Source organism: Polypterus senegalus, chromosome 7 (genome assembly GCF_016835505.1).
Source record: "Polypterus senegalus isolate Bchr_013 chromosome 7, ASM1683550v1, whole genome shotgun sequence".
Taxonomy (NCBI): domain Eukaryota; kingdom Metazoa; phylum Chordata; class Cladistia; order Polypteriformes; family Polypteridae; genus Polypterus; species Polypterus senegalus.
In genome coordinates this window covers 101,791,230-101,805,113 of record NC_053160.1, presented here as the reverse complement: position 1 = coordinate 101,805,113, position 13,884 = coordinate 101,791,230, and the positions used below count along the sequence as shown (strand labels likewise).

At 42.7% G+C, this 13,884-nt stretch overlaps 1 protein-coding gene across 1 annotated transcript in view; it reads left to right on the top strand.

The window, feature by feature from the left end:
• The window catches only part of tpgs2 (tubulin polyglutamylase complex subunit 2), a 163,271-nt gene that overhangs the window by 37,128 nt on the left and 112,259 nt on the right, over positions 1 to 13,884 (top strand). The window contains exon 3 of the mRNA XM_039759110.1: positions 1,711 to 1,798. Coding sequence (XP_039615044.1) covers positions 1,711 to 1,798 — 88 coding nt within the window. The remainder of the gene's footprint in view (positions 1 to 1,710; positions 1,799 to 13,884) is intronic.

Below are 13,884 nucleotides of genomic sequence, written 5' to 3'. Positions count from 1 at the left end.
TTAGCTAAGTTTTTCTCGCAGTTTTGCTGAGTTTGTGCCAAACACCACCCTGACCATCTCATCTTCCTCTGCATAAGCACAGTCCTTCACCCGTGAATATTTAGCGGCAGTGTTTCTATTGGATTGCCGCTGACGGACGGCCTTATATGGGCAGGTACTAAATTACGTGGGAGGCGTAACTCCGCCTCCTACGGGCATCGAGCAGAAGTCTATTATAGTATATGGGCAAAAAAATAGGTTATGACCATTACGCGTAGAATTTCGAAATGAAACCTGCCCAACTTTTGTAAGTAAGCTGTAAGGAATGAGCCTGCCAAATTTCAGCCTTCTACCTACACGGGAAGTTGGAGAATTAGTGATGAGTCAGTGAGTGAGTCAGTCAGTGAGTGAGTGAGTGAGTCAGTGAGGGCTTTGCCTTTTATTAGTATAGATCACCATCCACAAACATTTGTAAAGATCTCTACAAAGAAAATAAATGAGAAGAAAATACGGTAAGTTAATAGAAGTTAAGAGTAATTATTAGAGGTGTGAGGTGACAAGGCAGATTTAATCCTGTTTTCATATTTATACAAGTCTGATGTTTTTTTAAGGTTTTTTGAAAGCTTGTCATAATTCAACAGATTAAAACAGAATTAGGGTCAAGTACTAGGATAGACTTTAAAAGAGACAAGAGAAAAAAGCTGGAGAGGTCCAGAAAACATACAATACGATAACAACCAAGTCAAAATGAAGCAAGGAGAACTTGGAGTCTGGCAAAAGCACAGTGCTAGATCATCTAGACAGGTATTTAACGCGTTTAAATGTTGTAGAATAACCTTCTGAAAATTGAACGACTGGATGTATGGGAAATGGATCCATAGGCTGCCCCTGACAACTGTGATAAGAATGTAATGAATCCTCATCTGGTATACGGCTATGTCTCATAGAGATAAGTAGTCACTTTGCAAGAGGTAGAACTTGCATTAAGAAGGTAGACAAAATAATTAAATTATTCAATTAAATAAAAACATTACTTCTGAGTTACCCTGCACCTAAGAAGGAGCATAAATTTGACTGTTTAAAACAATAAGGACCAAGAATAAGTATTCTGTTATTGGTTACTGTCAGACATGAACATTGAATTAATTGTTCCATTTACTCCAGCTGTACAGCCTCCATCATTTCTCAATTTGATATAAATTGGTAAGTAGATTTTTTTTAAATAATAATTTGGCTGGGGCAGCACGGTTACAGTGCAGTGGGTAGCACTGCTGCCTCGCAGTTAGGAGATCCAGGTTCACTTTCCGGGTCCTTTCTGCGGGGAGTTTGCATGTTCTCCCCATGTCTGCATGGGTTTCCTCTGGGTACTTTGGTTTCCTCCCACTGTCTAAAGACATGCAGGTTAGGTGCATTGGCGATTCTAAATTGTCCCTAGTGTATGCTTGGTGTGTGTGTGGTGTGTGTGCTCGCCCTGAGGTGGGCTGGCACCCTACCAGGGGTTTGTTTCCTGCCTTGCGCCCTGTGTTGGCTGGGATTGGCTCCAGCAGACCCCCATGACCCTGTATTCGGATTCAGCGGGTTAGAAAATGGATGGATGGATGGTTGGGATTTGGCATTTTTATGTCATACATTATATATAATTCTATTTGATAGTTTAATTTGCAGTTATTATAAAAATAAAAGCACTGAACTGACTTTCCATTTTCCTCCTCTTTGTTTTTGTGGCAACAGAGGCATAACTGCATACTACCTGATGACCTCAAGGATTTCTACCTCACCCTGGATGGCTTTCATCTTACTTGGAGTGCAAAATTTGAAGGTATGTGGACTGTTAGAGTGTTGTACTGTATTTCATTTGTTGTTTAATATATTGGGAAACAGTGCTCTGTTTTCTTTAGGGAATCACCGTCATCATCAATTTAACAGCCATTTCCTGGGTTTAACCAGATTAGCCAATTGTCCCCCACCCCCAAACTTTTTCTTTCCAATCTATATAGTACTGGGTGATTATTATTATTTGTTGTTATAATTAATTGTCCCCATTTAACAACTTCTCCATATACTTCTTCCATGTATCTTTAATTATATTATTTTCAGTCATGATGTTAACCTTTAAAACCTTTAAAGAATTCATATACATTGCATTCTGTCTTTCTTTTGCCATTCGATTTTGTAATCATGAACATATTTTTTCCTTCCTCATTCTGCATCTCACTTGCAAATTTATTTCTCCACGGTTTCTTTAACTTTTTAATGTTTTGTTTTATGTTTATTTAATACTCATTAATATGCTTAAATGCATACAATGAGTAATTGATCTGATTTGCTAAAATAGCAGATAGGATATACACAATCAGAGGCTGTTTTGCTAGATTGGCATCCTATCCACACCCCAGTGTGCATTCAATAGTGGTCAAGGAAAGTTACTGTTAATGGTGCGACAGTACTAATGCTTTTCTTCATACTTCTGCTGATAAAGTATATTTAATTGTGGTATGACAAATTACAATTCTTAATAGTAAACAGCTATTACTGTAAGTTTTCTCGTGTTTTAAGAGTTATTCTCATTGTAGGACTGACATCTTTCATGTGTACATTCAATACAACCACAGTTAATAATATTTTATCACAAAATGCACACATTTAGCATGCTTTTTGACCATGTACAAGGATACTGGACATGTGTACTATGTTACACAAGTTACATGAGAAGTTTTTTCTTTTTTACATGGAGGTTTTTCACATCCTTTGACACTCTCCAGCACTGATTACTTGTTGGAGCCATTGTGATTGAATGTTCAATACTTAATTTATTCACGAAAGCATTAGATTAATTTGTTTTTTTGGACACCACTACAAATGACATTGGCTAAGTAACGTTTAAAAATATATTTTGATTGGAGTATTCCCTTAAATATTTTTCCATAATATCTTTAGTAAAGAACAGTGAATACCCTATTTAAAAAAGTGAGCTGGAGCTAGTAAAATATGACTTAATACAAACAAATTTTTGAAGGAAGCAAAATATAAATAGGGAGCAAAATAGGGATAACATAATCATAAACTAAACTAAATCAAAGTATAATGAATATCTATTCATACTTACCCATGATTTCTGTTTTACTGTACCCTCACCATCGTATACAAAGAACACAATATCACCATCTAATCAATGCACAGTTTTTCTAGAGAGAGGCTATGAGGAAGAAAACTTACTGAGCATTCCAGGAGTGATTGTGAAGAGTGTAATCAATGAAGTCACAGATGGTGTAGAACAATGGAGGACAATATTTGTTTTTTAATATAAGGCCATTTAGAGATGCCTTTAGTAATGCACTTGAAGCTAAGCTTGAAGCATTTTTGCTGTGTTGATCCTTAAATTTTGTTTCACCACATTTGTGACTCGTACGCTGTGCCAGTTTGATGCCAATTATCACCATCATCCAAAAAATACTGGAGTCAAAGATACTTTATATAACGAGTGTAGGCTGAAAGTACAGACTACCAGTTTTAACTTGAGGGTATTTACATCTAAATTGCATGAATAGTTAGGAATTACAGCATTTTTATATGTAGTATCCTTAGCAAAACAACAACAATGATTAGAAACATCTCTGACAAGCTGTTCCATGGACAGGTGGGGGCAGGTCCCTTATTAATACATTAACAGATATGCAAGTACAGCCTCTTGAATCCTGCCAAACTGAAAGTTGATATTCAAGACAAGCATTACATCTTCACCACTATGGAGGAAACAGAAAAAGAGTTAAGAAAGATGATCCCGACACTTTTTTGAAATACTGTCGTGAGTCGCATCCTGTCATGGCATGCCAAGAAGGGTATTTCCTGCTTTATGATCTGCTTGCAATGATACTGGTACCATAATTATACAACCATTTCTCTTCTCGGCCACTTTGTTTTAATTACAATTATACACTTATATGTGTATGTGTGGAAGAAATTAAATTAGTAACTTTTTTTTTACTGTTCTAAAGGAGACTGTTTAACATCATAACCTTGGTTTGTTGTTATTGTTATTGCATTAGGGTTTGCTATGCTTATCTACTTTTTAACACCATTCCCTGGGTTTGCTATCTTACTATCTTAATATTTCAAGACTGTCAAAGATTATATTTTATGCTTATAGTATTTAGACTGTATCAACAACAGATATCTCAATTATAATCCTCAAACGTCGCTGCTGGGGGGCTTGCTTTGTTTTGGACGTGCTCTGTCTCTAGGTATGTCAGAGGACTGGGACTTTGTGAAGTGAGGTCTAGCCTCACGTGGGGAGGCAAAATGGGGGACTAGGTAGGAGAGAAAGAGAGCAAGCTATATCTAATCTGTCCTTTTAATCGTTATAATTACCAATATTACAATAGGCTGCATGGCAATATCGCCTAGCAAAATTGGAAACTATGGTCAAGCTGTCTCACTTTCAGTTAAGACTACAAACTAACATCAAAAATTCTGAATCAATGTCTCCATGACGGGACAGTTAACTTTGTGAGTTTGAATGTTAAAGGTCTGAATCACGAATTAAAGAGAAAGAAAGTTTTCTCTCACTTAACAGGTCTAAACGCTAAAATAATATTTTTACAGGAGACCCACTTATTAAGCAAGGATCAATTCTGGCTGCAAAAAGACTGGACTAGCCAAATGTTCCATTCCAGTTTTACAAAGAAAGGAATAGAATAGATAGAACAGTCACATTTCTAGTATCAGATGTAGTATCTGATCCTGAATGGAGATATGTGATTGTCAGGGGCAATCTATTTAACTGCTTTTGATAAATGTTTATGCACCAAATATGGATGATAGGGAATTCATGCAAAATGTATTTACATCCATTCACAATGTGAACACTCATAAACTTATAATGGCTGGGGACTTTAATTGTGTTTTAAATCCAGACTTAGATAGGCCTCCTGTCACAGGGGTGATGACATCCAACACTGCAAAGACAATTACAGCGCTTGTAACTGACTACAACTTATCAGACCCCTGGAGATTTCTAAACCCAAACTCAAGAACATATTCCTTCTACTCACCAGCGCATCATTGATACTCAAGAATTGATTATTTCTTTATAGATAACAATTTCTTGCCTATGATTAAATCTTGTAAGTACAATGCTATTGTTATCTCCAACCATGCCCCTCTGATCTTGGAGTTAAAATCAATATGCCCCACATACTCATTTCGCAGAAGACATCTTAACCCACTTTTATTAGCAGATGTGAACTGTAAAGAATTTATATCCAAACAAATCAATTTTTTTAGAGACAAATACATCCTCAGAGGTCTCCGAAGGAATACTCTGGGAAACCCTGAAGGCCTTCTTAAGAGGACAGATTATTTCATATCTTTCCCACAGAAATAAATTGGAAACCAAGAAGGTATCAGAGCTAACCAGCGAAATTAGTAGAATAGATCAAGAATATGCCTGGTGTCCAAGTGAGGCTCTTCATAGGAAAAGGCAGGCTCTGCATTCAGAGCTCAACCTCTTAACTAAAGAAACTCATTTTTAAATCAAGACATCATTACTATGAACATGGAGAGAAAGCTAATAAGCTCTTAGCTAGTGCTGGGCGGTATATCAGTTCATACTGAAAACCGTTTTTTATTTTTGTTATGATATGGATTTTTCTTATACAGCAACACCGGTTTAAATTGCCTAAACAATGTTTGGAACGTGGTGCAGCGGGAAACTGCAGGGGACCTTTTTCACTGCTACACCGCTAAACACATGCCACAGAGGTGTTGCGCGGAGACTCCTTTTTACTGCTACACCGCTAAACAAGCATACAACAGAGTACAGTACATGCGTTAGTAGAGGTATTGCGTGATGAAAATGGACAGAGAACATTCCGAAACTGAAGCTGTAGCAGACGATAAAGTTGAACATGATGACACAGGAGAACTTTTGCTGGAAAAAGGAGTCACGTCAGTTGTCTGGAGATACTTTGGATTTTGAAGGTCGGATGTAGATCATTATGTTCAAATGTGTGAATACTGTTTCTATAATACTGGATAATACTGCAAGCCAAGTTGTATTTTTTTGCATGCTGTGTAATGTACCTGGGTACAGTGTAATAGTGTGACGACATTTTGACTTTATTCTCGACATTTCCACTTTAATCTTGACACTTATGACAAGAATAAAATCAACATTTCTACTTTATTCTCGCCGTTTGTCAAAATTAAAGTCGACATGTTGACTTTATTCTCGTAATTTGTTATTAAAGTAGAACATCGTAAACTAAACTTCATCCTAAAATGAATATTTAATTTACTAGATTTTCTCAAACCCCATCATAAGTTATGTAGCACATTAAATGCTTTGTGTTGTTTTCCCGGAGCCGCTTTAATCACTACTGCTTCTTAAACTGACTTCCTCTTGCACAAAGAGGAGGCGCAGACAGCACACAGAATATATTAATTTCATGATATTCCTGCTCCCTGAACATTTAGAATGCTAAGATAAATACTTGATGTCATTTTCATGATGAAATGCATTAAAGCATGTATTAATCATGTTGGAGGCACAGTGGTGTGGAGGTTGCACTGCTACCTCACAGCAATGGGGTCCCAAGTGTTCCCTGCTTTGAATTTGCATGTTTTTCTGATGGGTTTACTCGCCGTGCTTCAGTTTCCTTTCAAAGTCATGTAGGATGGCAGGTTTTGTTATGCTATATTAACTCTGCTAGTGTATGTATAACTCATATTCACCCTGCGATGTGCTGGCGCCACGTTCAGGATTTCCTCCTGCCTTGCACACAATGCTTGCTGGGATGGGCGCAACCCCTGAATGGACGGCATAATTAAACATGTACAGTAATCCCTCGCTATATCGCGCTTCGACTTTCGCGGCTTCACTCTATCGTGGATTTTATATGTAAGCATATCTAAATATATAACACAGATTTTTCGCTGCTTCGCGGGTTCTGCGGACAACGGGTGTTTTTACTTCCTGTACATGCCTCCTCAGTTGATTTACCCAGTTGATTTCATACAAGGAACGCTATTGGCAGATGGCTGAGAAGCTAACCAATCAGAGCAGGCAGTTAAGTTCCTGTGTGCTGATTGGCTCAGCGACGGAGCGCCGAATTCGATTCTGCTGCGTTAATCAGGAAGTCTCGTCTTGCTCATTCATTGCATCAACGTGTTTCGCTGTGTAAAGAGTTAACTTTTGTGCTCTTTTTTGCATAGTCAAGCCCTTCATTATGGCTCCAAAACGATCTGCTCCTGCTACTGTTTCAGGGGCCGTGCCCAAGCACCAACGGAAGATGTTAACGATTGCCGAAAAGGTAAAAAGTTTTGGATTTGTTGAAGGAAGGGAAAAGCTACACCGCTGTAGGACGCCATTACGCCATCAATGAGGCTATGATTCTTTTTATTTAAAATGTAGGAAAGGAATATAAGATCTACGGACGCAGTGTCCTTTTAACCAGGGTGCAAAACGAGTTGTAAGTGGATGTAATAAGGCAGTAGTCTGGATGGAATCTGCTTTAGGGATTTGGATTGAAGACTGCCAGAAGAAGAACAACGGCAGTGCTTCACAGTCGCTTGAAGTGGCTCCTTTAGAAGAGCTGTAACACTTTCCTTTGTTGTGCAGTAAAACTAAGCTCATCGTTCTCGGACAAGTCATCGTGTTATTGTTGGTGAGTAACCATAATTAATTTTCTACTTACAGTACTTAGTACATGTACGTACGTTTAGTGTCACTGTACACACATTTACTGTATACAATTTTTCTTGCATTGTACGTATTTATTGCTGGTGGCCTGTCTATCGTAATGGCTGTAACATATGTGATATCAGAGACACTCGATATCTTTAAAATAATATTTAGGTTTTACTGTATATAAACAGTGTGTTTACATACATAATTTTCATGAATCTTACCTAATATCTAAGAGAATACAAAGGGTTTATGCTGTATAACTGTGCGGGGAATATTTATAAACAGTGTGGGAGAGTTTATAAGGGCTTAAAATATATAAAAATAACCATACAAACATATGGTTTCTATTTCGCGGATTTTCACCTATCGTGGGGGGTTCTGGAACACAACCCCCGCGATTGAGGAGGGATTACTGTATAACGAAGATTTTTTTTTTTTAAAGTTCTGAACACTCCGTGGTCTAAGTTTATAACTAGTTTGAATTTTACAAGGACGTTTATCATGTGGCGATTGGTTATGTGGAGAAAGAAAAAGGAAGGATAGGAACTGGGGGTTTAATACATCAGAAAAAGACAGCATGTATGCAATAAAGAAAGCCCACTCAGAAGAACATCCATTAAATTCTGTGTTGGTGTCTTCGACCACCATATCACGAACCCAACATTTACACAGTATTTAAGTTAAACCTGTGCGATACCCATTCATACATCCAGTTTTTTGGAACCTCGTCACTGAACATACACCTGAGGACCCTTTACTGCAAGGGAGCAGCACTACCGCTTCACTACCGTGCATGTTTAATACCTGTTTTAATGCATTTCATCATGAAAAATTATCTTAGCATTCTACTTTTTCGGAGAGCAGGAATATCATGAAGTGAATGTATTCTGTGCTGTGATTGCTGCCTCTTAGTGCAAGAGGAAGTCAGTTTAAGAAGAGCGTAGCGATTAACAACTAGGTTGGGGAACACTTAACAAAGCATTTGATGTGCTACATAACTTATGACAGGATTTGCGAAAATCTAGTGAATTAAACATTGATTTTAGGATAAATTAATATTAATATTAATATTCACGACATTCTACTTTAATGACAAAATAAACTATGAGAATAAAGTGGAAGTGTCAACTTTAATCTCGACATATAGTTCTTTTTTTCTTCACTGTGTCTGTATTTTGTTTTCTTCACTGTGGCCCTAATATGATTCTATAGGGCTATACCACAATAGCATGTGGTACCACAAATAGCATTATAAATGCAAGTTGCAGTTTTATTATTTATGTATATAGTTTAGCTTGAGGCAAGGTCCATATTAATGCAGTTTGCCTTAATGATGGTTCAGTTGGTAAAGATGTCATCACCAAGTTGCACTTGTTTTATTTTATTTTTATTTGGTGAATACTTTGTAATGCACCTGGGCTTGAAGTCTTGAAGTAATAGTATTATTACTGGAAGTTGCATGATTATTTATTTTATTGTTATTATTTATTAGTTTAAATATTATGGAGTTTAATGATGGTAAAGTTGTTTAAAAAGTCACTTTAACTTGTCAGTGGACAGAGATTGTTAACATTAACAAAGTGTAGTTGGTTTGCAAAAAATATTTATTCCTTTACTAAGACATTGTTCAGTGCAATACAACTTTTGACAAGCACCTCTGGATACTTTACTAAGTCTAAATGCCTCTTTGGATGGTTGAAAATATGTTGTCAAAATTTTAGTTTAAGTTGTTTGCAAATATTGTTCAATAAAAAGACTCTATATTTTGACTGCAACTGTCATGCAATGTGATTCCTTCTCTTCATTAGTGCCACCCCCTTGAAAACTATCACTTTATGGGGCCATGCAAACCTGTATTAATACTTGTGTGCACATTAAAATGTTTTTTTGTACAATGTACAATTCTCATAACAGCGGAATAGGTTATTCTTAGCCAGTGTCACAAGAACGAGACATTGACAGATAAAGAGTTGGGGCAGCCACCCGTATATTGTGGTATCCTGGCTGCAAAAGTCGTTTTTCTTTACCAAAATACAGAGCACTGAAGTGCACACAACCGAGTCCAAAACAAGACTAAAGAAACAAAGGAAAAGGGGCAGGTTTTAAAGGGGGAGACAGGAAGTGAGGTCGTATGGATCTGGCACGTGGTCTTCCACCATTGGCTCAGAGCGGAGGTGACATCAGAGGGACTGGAGCTGGTGTGGCCGACTTCCATTGGCTCAGTCCCGGAAGTGATGTCAGGAGATCCAGGTGAAATCCCCCGGGGATGGTCTACAGGCAAGGGAGAAAAAGAGTCCGTGCACTCTGCCACACCCCGGCATGCCTCCGAACTGCCTTCACTCAAGCCCTTTAGCTGCCTCCCATGCGCACGTGTGTGACAAGGCCCCCCCCTTAGCCCAGACCCGACGGGTCGGGCGACCCTAACCGAGAGGTCGTGAACCCGAGAAAGAGCATCAGCGTTGGCGTGGAGAGCCCGGCGATGAACGAGCGAAAACTTATGCGGCTGCAGGTCAAGAAACCACCGGGTGACCAGCGGATTCGACTCCTTGTGGAGGGCCATCCACTGTAGGGGTGCATGGTCCGTGACAAGGGTGAATTCCCGGCCCAACAGGTAGTACCTCAGCTGAGTAATCGCCCATTTAATCGCCAGAGCCTCCCTCTCCACCGCAGCATACCTGGTCTCCCGGTCCAACAGTTTCCGGCTCAGGAACATGATGGGGTGCTCCACACCATCGACGCTTTGGCTCAGCACGCGCCCAGGCCTGTGTCCGGCGTCCGTCTGGAGGATGAAAGGCAAAGAAAAGTTAGGTGCCATCAAAACAGGTGTGGGCGTAAGGGCCTGCTTTAAGTCACCAAATGCAGCGCCTGTTTTTCAGTCCATACCACAATGTTCGGGCCCTCTTCTTTGTTAAATCAGTCAAGGCGCCGCTCTCTCCAAAACCGGGTACAAACCGGCGGTAGTACCCGCTAACCGAAAGGCTTGGACCTGCCGCTTGGTTCATGGACGGGCCATTTCAGAATGGCATCAATTTTGGAGCACTGTGGCCTTACGGTACCCGACCCACCAGGTAGCCTAAATATTTGGCCTCGCTTAATCCAAGAAGCATTTCTGGGATTAATCCGAGCCCGCCTCACCAAGTGTCCGTAATACCGCTTGGACATGCTGTAGGTGTTCCTTCCATGTGCTGGAATAGATGACCACGTCATCCAGGTAGGCAGCACTGTATGAGTTATGAGGCGAAGCACTTTGTCCACCAGGCGCTGAAAGGTTGCTGGAGCCCGTGTAACCCAAATGGAAGGACACGATACTGCCAGTGTCCGCTAGGGGTACTAAACGCGTTTTACCTTGGAGTCCGTTAAAGGAACCTGCCAGTACCCTTTCGTCATGTCAAGTGTGGTCAGGTATTGAGCCTGTCCAAGCCTCTCGAGGAGGTCGCCCACGCGTGGCATTGGATAAGCATCAAATTGGGAGACTTGATTAAGCCGACGGAAGTCATTGCAGAACCTCCAACTTCCGTCAGGCTTACCGACGAGCACAATGGGGCTGGACCAGGGACTATAACTTTCCTCAATCACACCTAGCTCCAGCATGCGCTTGATCTCAAGCTCCACTTCAGCCTTTTTTGCCTCGGGAAGCCGATACGGGCGTTCTCGGACAACAACCCCGGCTCTGTCACGATGTTGTGCTCAATCAGAGAGGTCCTTCCGGGTTCTCACTGACTACCTCCCAAACAGTCCGGATAACTGTTTCCAGCTCCTGCCGCTGTCTGGGACTTAAGTCCGTGCGGTTAAGGTCGTGTGTGTGAGCGAAGAGTGGCGGGCTGGCGGAGGAGGGATCGGGGTCCCTGTCCTTCCACGGTTTCAGCAGGTTCACATGATAAACCGCTCCTTTGGCCGGCGATTGGGTTGACTCACCAAATAGTCGACCAGTCCCTTCCTCTCCTTAACCGTAGGGGCCCTGCCAGTGGGCAAGCAATTTAGAGTGGGAGGTAGGCACTAGGACCATGACCCGATCTCCGGGCGGAACTCCCAAGAGGCGTGCGCGGTTGTAGTACCGGCCTGTGCTGCTTGAGCCTCCTCCATGTGACTTTTAAGGACAGGCCGAATTTTTCCAAATCTATCGCGTAACTGCGCGATATACTCCAGTATGTTTGTGGAGGGAAGAGCCTCTTCTTCCCAGCCTTCTTTCAAAATATCTAATATGCCCGAGGTTGTCGCCCGTATAGTAGTTCAAAGGGGAGAACCCGTGGAGGCTTGTGGGACTTCCGATAGGCAAAAGGACGAGGGGGAGGAGCTGATCCCAGTTCCTTCCATCCTCGCTGACCACCTTACGCAGCATTTGCTTGAGAGTTTGATTAAACCTCTCTACTAATCCGTCGGTTTGAGGATGATACACCGAGGTCTTTAAATGCTTTATTTTCAGTAATCTGGCAGTCTCCTTGAACGTTTCCGAGGTGAAGGGGGTCCCCTGGTCTGTCAAGACTTCTTTGGGGATCCCCACGTGTGCGAATACCCCTAGTAATTCCCGTGCGATGGCTTTAGAGGTAGCTGGCGCAACGGAACAGCTTCGGGTATCGTGTAGCGTAATCCACGAGGACTAAAATGTACTTGTGTCCTCGGGCTGAGGGCTCCAGGGTCCCACCAGGTCGACCCCGATTCTGTGGAAGGGAACGTCAATCAGTGGAATAGGAATGAGAGGAGCACGGTCCCTCCTAGGAATTTGTCGCAGTTGACACTCCGGGCAGGAAGCGCCAAAGCGGCGAACCTCCTCATTAATTCCTGGCCAGTAGAAACGGAGCTTGATCCGCTCCAGAGTTTTTTCGGTGCCCAGGTGGCCACCTAGGAGGTGGGCGTGTGCTAGCTCACAGACCTGCGCCGGAAGGTACGCTGCACTAGCAGCAGCCTCGTCTCCTGCCCGTCATGCATTGCTACACGGTAAAGGAGGTCATTATCTAGCACAAAGTAGGGGCCCTGTGGCATCGACTGATTAGTGCGCTGGCCATTGACAAGGACCACTGCATTTTTTACAAACTTCAGGGAGTCATCATTCCATTGCTCCCTTCTAAAAGAAGCCGGCGTTTCTTTAAATTGGAACCGCAACACGGAGAGAGGGTCAGCGCCGACCTCAATGGGCGTGGTTTCCTCCGCTCCGCCGGCGTTGGTGGATGGCGTGTTAGCCCGCGGCGGCCCGGAGTTGCCACGTCAGTCAGGGCGACTGCCGTCTCTCTCTGCCGGCTGATTACACGGCGTGGAGGCAGCTTGAGACGGGTTATCTCCGTCCATAACGAGGCCCAAATTAACCCCGGAGTGGTATGTGTCTCACCGCTTTTGATTTTAGACCAGTCCGCCCTAGTATCACCGGGTGTGGAGGATCAGGTAGGACGCTACGGTGAGCTTACGAACTGACCCTCCGTAACTGATGACACAGCGGCGGACCTGTACCAGCGGATGTCTCCGTGGACACAGGTTATACCGGTCTTAAATTTAGCCACTGTTGCGGTTGCACAAAGCGGCGGGCAACAATGAAATGTTGCTGCGGAGTCGAACAAACCTGTGGTCTTGTGTCCGTTGGCGATCACCACGCCAGTATGTGGGACCGCCAACGGATTAGCCAGAGCACACCAACCCTCCTCACCCTCCACCTGCATTCCTCCTTGCCTCCAAGCGGTTTGCGCCGCGCCCCGCGGACGCCATACGGCTCCGGATTGTACAGGGTGGGGCTAGGTCTTGGAATACCCGGCTGAGTTTGACATGAGGACGGTTCTGCTCCCCAGAGTGTGAGGCCGCCCTCTGCGTCTCCATAAGCTCTATGAGCTCAGCATGTTCTTGAACCGCCGCCCCAAACCGGCTGGGTGAAGCCACGGGAAGCGCTTCCAGGAGCAGATAGCAAGCTACCTGCTCTATTATTTGGTAGGGCGTGTTTTCAAATGGCCGTAGCCAATGCCCTACCATTGCCCATAAGGACCAGGCTTGTTTGTTGGTTGGCCGCTCAGGGTCCAACCTCCATGTTTTTATTTTATTCACCTGCCAGTCTGGGGCACCCCTAGGTGGTAAATGGGGCTTTGGTTTCGCAGGGAGGCAGGCACTCTCCCCCAAGAGAGCATACTGAGTCCCTTTTGCCTCCCCCTCCAGGGCAGCCCAATTCTGTGAGCCCCACCCGCACACTCCCTGGCCACTCCAGATGGGCTAGTTATGAGTGCCGGGAGCGGAGCCCGCAC